General features: G+C 48.8%; 6 protein-coding genes across 6 annotated transcripts; 3 read left to right on the top strand and 3 right to left on the bottom strand.

Moving 5' to 3' along the window:
* Positions 1–185: 185 nt before the first annotated feature.
* Positions 186–2,105, top strand: FPOAC1_003042 (uncharacterized protein; the record flags this gene model as incomplete). The annotated part of the gene is made up of 1 exon (XM_044847614.1): positions 186–2,105. One exon carries the CDS (start codon positions 186–188, stop codon positions 2,103–2,105), a length of 1,920 nt encoding a protein of 639 aa, XP_044713530.1.
* Positions 2,106–2,307: 202 nt separating this feature from the next.
* Positions 2,308–2,941, bottom strand: FPOAC1_003041 (uncharacterized protein; the record flags this gene model as incomplete). The annotated part of the gene is made up of 2 exons (XM_044847613.1): positions 2,308–2,823; positions 2,891–2,941. The coding sequence occupies 2 exons, from the start codon at positions 2,939–2,941 to the stop codon at positions 2,308–2,310; spliced, it is 567 nt and encodes a 188-aa protein (XP_044713529.1).
* A 607-nt stretch (positions 2,942–3,548) lies between these two features.
* FPOAC1_003040 (uncharacterized protein) lies at positions 3,549–5,129 on the bottom strand (the record flags this gene model as incomplete). Its single annotated transcript, XM_044847612.1, has 2 exons — positions 3,549–4,737; positions 5,125–5,129. The coding sequence occupies 2 exons, from the start codon at positions 5,127–5,129 to the stop codon at positions 3,549–3,551; spliced, it is 1,194 nt and encodes a 397-aa protein (XP_044713528.1).
* A 451-nt stretch (positions 5,130–5,580) lies between these two features.
* FPOAC1_003039 (uncharacterized protein) lies at positions 5,581–7,174 on the bottom strand (the record flags this gene model as incomplete). Its single annotated transcript, XM_044847611.1, has 2 exons — positions 5,581–6,736; positions 6,792–7,174. 2 exons carry the CDS (start codon positions 7,172–7,174, stop codon positions 5,581–5,583), a joined length of 1,539 nt encoding a protein of 512 aa, XP_044713527.1.
* A 398-nt stretch (positions 7,175–7,572) lies between these two features.
* Positions 7,573–7,922, top strand: FPOAC1_003038 (uncharacterized protein; the record flags this gene model as incomplete). Its single annotated transcript, XM_044847610.1, has 2 exons — positions 7,573–7,681; positions 7,741–7,922. 2 exons carry the CDS (start codon positions 7,573–7,575, stop codon positions 7,920–7,922), a joined length of 291 nt encoding a protein of 96 aa, XP_044713526.1.
* A 722-nt stretch (positions 7,923–8,644) lies between these two features.
* On the top strand, positions 8,645–9,701 carry FPOAC1_003037 (uncharacterized protein; the record flags this gene model as incomplete). The annotated part of the gene is made up of 2 exons (XM_044847609.1): positions 8,645–8,811; positions 8,873–9,701. 2 exons carry the CDS (start codon positions 8,645–8,647, stop codon positions 9,699–9,701), a joined length of 996 nt encoding a protein of 331 aa, XP_044713525.1.
* Between the last annotated feature and the right edge of the window lie 259 nt (positions 9,702–9,960).

Raw genomic sequence — 9,960 nt, 5'->3', positions numbered from 1 at the left:
GAAGCATCAAAATACCCTTAATCTCTGTCTCCAACGTCGCATTTTTCAATCTTTATCAATTGAATTTTTATCCAAACCACGTGGTCACCCAAAACCTTGATTCATGTCTACCCTGTGTCTACAGCACTATCTATGTCGATTCTAACTCATCCCTATACATCGTGTCGCTCAACAGCAGGCTCAAGATGAGACGATTCTCAACAGCAGTAACTATAACAGATCCTTTGGTCAAGTATCAAACCCACGTCGCCGCTGGTCTTTATGCTCCAGACCCATCTCAGCATAGACTTGCCAGGCACTTACACAAGATATATCTCCGCATCAAGGACTACTCTCCACATATCGAATACCGTCAACGCTTGAAACAAGTTGCCCGCTTGACGGAGGCAAGGCCCAAAGACGATTCAGAAGAAGATGGGAATATTCTTGCATTGCGCAACCATTCGATATGGAGGAACCCACTCTTCAAACATCTCCTCGCAACACCTGAAGGAAAGGAGAGTCTCGCTATGACACGGGTACTTGCGAACCACGAGTCAGCAATTGAGATAGATTCACCCAAAGGTCTGTTTCTATCAGGTGAAGTAGGTACTGGGAAGTCCATGCTGCTCGATTTACTCGCAGATGGCTTGCCAACTGAGCGGAAGCGGAGATGGCATTTCAACACCTTTATGCTTTATACTATTTCCCAGCTCGAGCATCATCGAAAGACCAGCCCAGGTGTTGAGGAGGGTGAAAATGACTATTCTATCCTGTGGATGGCTAAGAAGCTGGTTGACGAGTCTCCGATCCTGTTCCTTGACGAATTCCAGTTGCCAGATAAAGCGGCTAGCAAAATTCTCAGCCATCTTTTCATTGCTTTCTTTCAGCTCGGCGGTGTTCTTATTGCTTCTTCGAACCGGATGCCCGAGGAGCTCCAGAATGCAATTGGTGTGGACTATACGCCCGCACCGACAAGAGGCTTGATCCGCAGGTTTTTTGGTGGTGCAGTACGTGCCCGAGGTGAACTTTACGGTTCAACCAGCGATTTTGCCAACTTTCTCGAAGTATTAAAGGCTAGATGCGATTTTTGGCAGATGGAAGGAGCCAGGGATTGGCGAAGAAGAGAAGAGACCGACAGCCCACTCGTTATGGCTGGGAACTCTGCCGAAGGCGAAACAGTGGTGGAAGAAGCCGTCACTCGCGACAAATCAGAAGGAACTGTTAAGAAGCCGATCAACTATTACTTGGCAAAAGATGAACATGATGCATGGATGGAGCGAGTAAGGACTGCAATTACATGGGCAGACCCCGAATCACTGCCATGGGAGCCCTCAACTGTCGTAGTGTATGGCCGAAAGGTTCACACTCCTCGGCACTACAATGGTTACGTGTTCTGGGACTTTGACAAGATAGTCGAGACTTTCGGACCCGCTGACTATATCACAATGGCCTCTACCTACCACACATTTATTATCGACAACGTTCCTGTTCTGACACATGCGACAAAGAACGAAGCGCGACGCTTTATTACGCTGTTAGATGCTCTATACGAAGCTCGCTGCAAGCTCATTCTCCGGGCCCAGAACCCTCCCGATACACTTTTCTTCCCTAAGAAGAGAGGCTCTTCGACTGGAAAGCCAAGGAATCCAAATGAGCCCGACGACCTCATTTCAGAAACAATTGCCGAAGTATACCAAGACCAAATGTCTCCATTCCGACCCAACGTGGCATACTACGATACAAAGTCAAGCACTGCATCTTATGATCCGGACCAGGACTCGGACTTTGGCATACAGACCAAGCCCCTTGACTTTGCGAATAGAAGCGCATTTACCGGTGAAGATGAGAGGTTCGCGTACAAGAGAGCAATCTCTCGACTATGGGAACTTTGCAGCGCGCAGTGGCATGCCAGAACAGGAGATTGGTGGCAACCGCTGCCCCTCGAGGCACGGCACTGGGAGGGAGGCATGGTGACGCAGGCTGTTCAACATCAAATCGGTGCAAGTAGGTTGAGTAAAGATGAAGGGATGGGTCAGAGTTTTGAAGTCGATGAGATGGCTGGACTGTCAAAGTGGAGGATTGAGGATCTGAAGAATAACCAAGTCAAAGCCAGTAAAACATAAAAAACAAAACAAAAAAAACAAGCATGTATAAACACATATGTGCTTGGAAATGAATACATTCAAGTTGTTTGTGAACCAATGAGTCGCCCGTATGAGGGCAGGATCTAACTAGTCTATGACCGGATATTCCGTTATGCCATACTCCAAAACGCCATGCACCTATATCTTGCTTTACTTATACACTACTTCATCACAACTGAGCTCAGAGGCTTGTCACGCCTGGCGTCCAGCCTTCCCCTATTCTCTTCATATCCTCGGTAAACTTGCGACTCGTAATCTTTTTACCCCCTCTCCCACCTAATGGCGCATGCTCATCCGGGTCATAAAACGGGTTCTGCAGCAACTTGACGTACGCATGCTGCATGGCGCGGAAGACGGGCTTCAACTCGGCATCGCGCAGACCCGCAGCAGCGCCCCTACTCGTAGCTACGGGAGTGTTGCCGTCTACACGGCGACCGCGCATGTCGACGACACAAACCATGCGAACGCCTGTGTTGGTTTCGAATCCGTAGGCAGCGAGGCGGTCGTCGACGGCGTGCAGCAGGCCAAAATCACCCGAGAGGCCTACGCCCGAAACAGCGTTGTTCTTTGCGCGGAGGTCGAAGACATCGATGGTAGAAGACAAGAGGAGCGAAAACTGGAGAGGCGTACGGATTGGGGCGAATGTGTTTGTCCCTGGATCGAGCGAGGGGAAGATAGAGATATGGAGTGGGTTGTTCTATGAGAAGGACGATGAATTAGTGACTTTCCCTGAGGATTCATGCATTAGGGATGGATATACTCACGTTTCGACCGATAACGCCTAGGCAGGCGATCGAAGGTATCGCGGTGGACATGGTTATAACGGCTTGTTGGCGAAGATGGAGGTTGAAAGAGGAAGCCCGGCTTAGTGGAAGCCTCCATGCTCGCTTCGTCCCAGTGGGCAACCTTAACTTATAATCCCCACCTCCAATTACTTCCAGGGCCATCATGATGGATAGTTAGTAGCGAAAAAATAGCACTTTGATGATAAAATTTTGAGAAATAAAAAAGACTCTGGAAATAGGAACTATGGAGTTTATTTATCATTTCAATTTCGGAATATGATGATAGCGGCTGGAGGCTGGAATGTCTCGCTTTAGCTTGCCTGTCTGAAACCGGCCATTAACTCGGAAACCATTACAAGTTCATGAGCTCTCGCTAATGATAATCTTAACCATTGCCATGTATATTGAATCTTGTAGTAATCGATGCTATCAAAGCTGTTCGGTTCGTGAAACCCATAATTCGCTTGCTCCTTATGCAGCGTATCTCCCATTAAAGTACGTTCCGAGTAACATGATGTAGTTACCTAGGTAGGTAGGTATGTAGTAAGCCGTTCCCATTAAAGACCGCAGAACAGAGCGCTATGAACGCGTGAAACCTCCCTTGTGTGTTTTTTTTTACACGATCCTTAATTCACCTTCACTCTGAATATTCGTCATCTTCCATGAGACCAGCGGTATCTTCCAGTCCTCTTAGAACCTCTTCAACCTCTGATGGATCTGTGATGGCCCACACCCCTCCACCCTTTACTAGATCTTTGCCGCGCATACCGACCTCTTTGCCTACGAGGTTGCGACCGACCTTGCCCGGTCCGACGCCCACCCATCGTCGTATACGGGCCTCTTGATCCAAGTACTTGATGCTGTCCCACCATCGAACTGTATCTAGACAGCCACGGGCCAGCAAATCTTTGAGCTCATTCTTGCAGCAAACTGGCCTTGCAGACACATTACTGATAATCGGTAAGAGCCCGGGGAATGTCACAATGTCCTCGTTTTCACGACCTTTGACTTTGCTGGGTTCTTCAAGTAGTTGGCGCATCACAGTAACGGCGGGCTTCATGATGGGACTGTGAAAAGGACTATCGGCCTTGAGACGAACGGCGCGCGGGTCGTAGCCGAGAAATTGGCGGACATGGGCAATGAGTGTCTTTATCCGTTCGATATTGCCACTCAGCACGATCTGGTTCTTGCTATTTATGTTGGCGATCAACACCTGCTCAATGGGCGGCAGATCTGCTAGGTCCTCGGCGGAAATCCCAACAAACTCCCGTATAGCCTCGACAAGTCTTTCCATGTGCTCTGGGTGAGATATAACGGCGACCATACCATATTCTCCGCCGTACTTTTCGATTGCATGTCGTGTAGCTTCTGTCATGGCCTCTGCCCGTTTGCGCACCAGATTTAAACTGTCCTGGAAGGAGATGTACCCGCCAGCTACGACCGCGGCGAACTCGCCAAGCGAGTGGCCTAGTGTAACATCGAAGTGGTCGGTGACTTTGAAGCCAAATTCACGCTCAAGAATGCGCAAGATGAATATGGAGGTAGCCATGATGGCAGGTTGCGCATTGGGTGTTTCAGTAAGCAGCTTCGAAGGCCCATTTTGAATAACGTCGGAGAGCTTGTAACCCATGTATTCGTCAATTTCGTCTCGTAGCTGCGATGCCGTCGAAGGGAAGGCCTCGAGCCACGGAGTCATCATGCCAACCCGCTGAACACCTTGACCCGGGAAGAAGAGTGCCGTTCTTGTGCCGCCTCGATGCGTAGATCGCCATCTTTGCTGCTGTAGTAGATATTGTCTTTGCGATGAAGTTTGTAGTGACGGTCGACTGTGTGTTATCGTTGTCGTAGTTGTCGTTATTGAAGGAGAAGTCGAGGAGCGAATGTGAGTAGTTAAAGTACAAGTGCGGCTGCACCGCATCGTGAGTGTTGCCATTGCCGTCTGAACGGCGGGGCAGAGGATAGAGGTCAAGATGGACGGAGTGAGGGTTTCATTCTGTGGTGATTTTGAGCGAAGAAGTGAGAAAAGGAAAAAATAAGGTCCTGTTCTTTAACCGAACTTGAGCTGAACAAAATTAAATAAGAAGCCAGGCCACAGCCCAAGCTCGAAACTAGGTACGAGAATGAGTGATCATCCTTTGGGGGGGTCTCGGCCTGAGTCTGGGGTTCGGGAGTTTGCGTGACGTCGGGGTCATGTTTAGTGCTAAGGTACGTACCCCATTCCTCGGATTTGGGGGGAGTTTTCATTCAATGCTCATGAGATTTGTCGGAAACGAGTTCCCCTTGGTCCATTGAGAGTCATGGGATGTCCAATCATATGACGATCGCATGCCGAAGCGTCGTTGCTACAGGCGCCTTTGCACCTTGAACTTGGGGCTCCGGGTCTACCCCCACACTTAGAGCCGATGCCCCGACCTGGAGCGGCTTCGGAGCTCCGTTGCTGTTTGGGTGCATCCTCCGAGGGTTTTCAACATTATTTATGACATGCCGTTGGATTGGCTCTTCCTAATTATTCCTTCAATTCCCGCGGGAACATGTTCCGATCATGCACTTGCATTATGTTTGTGCACATGACACGTCTGGGTAATGATTCTGCATCAACTGTTGTTTCTGTCATGACTTCTAGTGGAGCGCAAATGTAGTATGTCAGCTAACCTCCAACTCCTTTTTAATTAACATCGTATCTCAACACCCCCCTTGCTTATGGTCAAGTACTTGACTCCCTTGTACGGCTTGACACTCTCTCCTAGACCCCTACTCTTGCGCGTGTCCAATTGTATGCTTTCCACCTTCAACCCGCTTGCCAACCATCCCTTGACCGAGAAGCTCACTGATGCCGATGTTGGCATCAAGATTTTGTTCTGTGCGATCTTCTTGCTGTCCTTGCCATCGCCTGTGCTCTCTTGGTCGTCTGCAGCCTTGACCACGGGTGCGCTTTGATAAGGCCCATCGAATGTGTAGTCGGTGTTAAATCCAAACCCATTGGGATCGAACCCCTCGTCATCCTCGCCTGCCAGTGGTCCCACCACGGTACACCTGAGACCGAAGTAGCTTGTACTGCCTGACAGCTCCTTTGCGGGAATATACCATTCCAAGAACTTCTCGCCTGGGTTAAAACTTGCGTCACCTTTGCTTGGTCGAATTTCAGATAAGTTCCTAACATCAGCTGGCAGTGGAATAGTCACGGTTAGGTCATCCATCAAAGGAGCTCCTGGTGATCCCGGATGAGGTCCTCCAAGTCGTCCTCCGCTGCTGCCTCTTCCTAGGCCTGATGATGCTGGCGAAGGTGCTCCGAGAATTTTGTTGACTTGAAGACGAACTTCAAAGTCCGATCCTGTAGCACCCAATCCCGTCTTGACCTCCATATTAATGGGTAGCTTAAGATTGTTGGAGCTGAGGCTTCCGCTCTTCCCACTCGTAAAGGGCAGCAGGTCCACTTCGTACCCGGCCAGGATAAATCTTCCATCAGGCGGAATGAAGCTTAACTCGCCTGGTCTCTCCTTCCATCGATTGAGTCGTACGCAAGGATGAAATACAGGCAGTTCCATGATGCTGCCAAGGTTGTGTTTCCCAGACGGACTGGTAATGTTCAAAGTGATATCCGGAACGCCTGATACTTTGGAAGTGAATGCGATAGTTCCATTGGCGAAAGCTGCCAGCGGCCTTCCTGAAGGAGCGAGCGTAACAGATAATGTCTCCACGATATCTGCGTACATCTCATTTGACGTGTGTCGTACGTTCGCTCTCCTCCATGGCAAAGCGGTCGAGTTCGATGGCAGAATAGAGGACATACTCGAATTTGAAAAGTTGGCGCTCAAAGGCGCTTTTCTACACATGATTAGCTCAAAGGTCTGTCGTAAGGGAAGCTCAATGATCCACGAACCCAGGCAGATTGATGCTTCCCAGCAATTTCCCAACCCAGCCTTCCTGTTCAACCACTTCGCGCAGAGCATTGGGTTCTGTCGTGCTTATTATGCCGGCATCACACATTTCGGTTAACAGCTGTGCGACAATATCATAGTTGTTCTCAATCTTGACGGCCAGGAGCGGCGCGCCAAGGAAGTCCTCAAAGGCATCTATTATGCGGTGTAGGAACTCGAAGACTAGCAGCGGTTCTATCTCGGTTGACGATGTCGCAATAAATAAGAGGTTCGCATGTGTCAAGTTGAATACAAGCGTTGGGGGGCTTGTGTTGGGTAGGTAGATAAGATTCGGTCGCGGTGCGGGATGTTCTAGGTAGAGGGGTAGAAGATGGGTTGCCGACATGGGCCGCCCTGCATAGGTATGCGAGAGGATAGGATTCCTAGACGTAATTCATGATTAGGATAGATCGTTTCAAGTGATTGCAGGATTTCTACCTGTTATCATCGTAAATGTGAAGCGCTTCAATAACACCGTTCATGGTAAAGACCAACACCTCCCTCTAGTGTTGACAGGCGAGAGCTCAGATATACTTTAACAGTACTCTAACGGTGGAACAGTACCAGTAATGACGACTGTAGGTGCAGACCCCTGCCACGCATGACTCAGCGATCGATAGTGTGCTTGTCCAATCACTGTTGATCTTGCTTCTACTCTGCAATTGGAACTCGTGATAATTCAATGTAGGTAGTCGAATTCTTTTTGTCCAAGATATTGATTTCATCACACGAACAACAATCACAATGGCTGGTGACAAGATTCCTACAGTCCAGTCTCTGGAGAAGCCAGAAAAGCTCGAGGATATTCTACGCCAGGACCGAGGCGATGACTGTCTGCCCTGCAAAATTGTTGGTTAGTTTGTATCACTCGGCCTTCACACTCGATCTTATGATGGACTAACAAGGGTACAGGTAGTGGCGCTTTTTTTGGTCTCGGAGCCTACAGTTATTTCTCTGGCATGTCACAGCTTGAGAAACAAAAAGATATGATTCTACGAAGCAAGTCGCCTTTTGGTATGCGAAGTCGCAAGCTCGGTATCACCTCTATATCGCTGGCTCTTGTGTGGATGGGGCTCTGGAGGGCACTTAAATGATCAATCAATACTTTGTCGCCAGCTATTCAACGAACTCCCCTCACTATGACAGACATATCTGTACAGCACCTCTTTATGCGAAACCTTGCGGGCCCAGCCCCATTCAAATCATATCTACAGTATTGGAATGTAGAAATACTCCGGTTCTGGTCTTCAATACCTCTGTGTAGAGATTAAGGCGTTGGGTGTTTGAGTTAACTCATCCCGGCCTGGAGTTACTGTGCTGTTCTGTAAAAGTGCGACGATGTTAACATGCTTGAGTGCTGTACCTCATTTATTTTACACCAACCTGTTCAAATTAAACGATTCATATAGACTTAATGTGTTCTCCTGCCTATTGATATTGTATTTACAGTTAATTTATCGTGATTAATTTCGGATTCGATGACTGTTGTATACCTAGGTAGTACTCACCCAATACCTACCTACTAATCTAGTATCTACTACTCAGGTATCAATAGCTCACTCAGGGCACTCATTACGTTGCCGCCAACACCGGGCACCTAAAATCTCAATCCTGAAGCCCCACATCGAATCTTCAACCAAACTTATTCCACAACCAGAAAAACGACAAGATAATCAAGCTGAGCCTCAACATACTACAAACAAACGCTCATTATAGTGGACATTTAATACTATCGATTTCACCATAATAACGATAAAGCGGCCAGCTTATCCTGACTACTGACCGGTTTCGCGCCTCGCCATTCTCTCATCTCATTATGCCCATCACAATTCTCAGTCCTCAGCCTCCTACACCCAGGAGACCACAAGCAGTTGCTGCTGCAAACAATGACTCCGACTCCGACTCTGAAGGTGGCGCTGGCGTAGACGGCGATGAAATTTTCACACCAGGTACCGTGATTACATCTAATCCTCAATGGATGCGGTAAGTCTCAACATCTCAGACGTCACAGCCTCTATCCTCTGATACTGACATACTTGTTTAGTGGACATGGCACATATATTCCTGCCGGGTCATCTGACATCACATCATCCCTTGCTGGTACTCTCACAAAGACAAACAAGCTCCTCTCGGTGCGCCCTCTTCGCGCTCGCTACACACCAGAGATCGGTGACCTTGTCGTCGGTCGCATCGTCGAAGTGCAGGCCAAGCGATGGCGCGTTGATGTAGCTGCATCCCAGCTTGCTATCCTTCAGATCTCAGCCATCAACCTGCCTGGTGGAATTCTTCGTAAGCGTACCGAAACTGATGAACTGCAAATTCGCAGCTTCTTCGCCGAAGGTGACCTAGTCGTTGCAGAGGTTCAACAACTGCATCAGGACGGCGCCGCGAGTCTTCACACCCGTAGTTTGAAGTACGGCAAGCTTCGAAACGGGGTGTTCGTTGCTGTTACCGGTACTGGCGGCGGCGGCGGCGTTGTCCGCTCCAAAAGGCAGGTTTGGACAATGGATGTGGCCAACGCTGGTGGCAAGGTGGATGTTCTTCTAGGAGTGAATGGCTACATCTGGATCAGCAAGCACATCGAGAGCGAAACGGCCGCCGAGGCTGCGGGCATCAACCGCATGGAGGAGACCGTCAGTAGCAAGGTCTACTCGAGCCAGAATGACCCCATGGATGTAGCAACTATGCGCGAGATTGCGAGAATCCGCAGTGTCATCTTGGCTTTGGTTGAGAACGGGTTGAAGGTGGATGAGGATACAGTGACCAGAGGATATAGCGAGGCTGTCGATATGGGAAGAGATTCGACTGACGATGATCTGTACCTGGGAGGCGAGAAGGGACGTCGTCTAGCAACTGCCTTGGCTGGTCACTGAGATATCTTAGATTTCAAAAGTCACTTCTAGACAACCATAGTCCTAATATAAGATACCACTACTTGACGAACCACGAAGCTTAGTTGTACGATTTTCTTTCCGTGGTTATTAATATTGGCTATCTGCAAATGACATTTGAGATCAAGAGGTCAAAATACGACTATGATACATGGAGACAAAGAAAAAAGCCAAAGTACTGGGGCAATCGCCTTTTTGTGTGCCAGACAATATCGATATATCGCCACCTCAATTCCTATCG

This window comes from Fusarium poae, chromosome 1 (assembly GCF_019609905.1).
Source record: "Fusarium poae strain DAOMC 252244 chromosome 1, whole genome shotgun sequence".
In the NCBI taxonomy this organism is placed as follows: Eukaryota; Fungi; Ascomycota; class Sordariomycetes; order Hypocreales; family Nectriaceae; genus Fusarium; species Fusarium poae.
The sequence above is the reverse complement of the archived record's forward strand: the minus strand, read 5'-3'. Positions and strand labels throughout refer to the sequence as shown.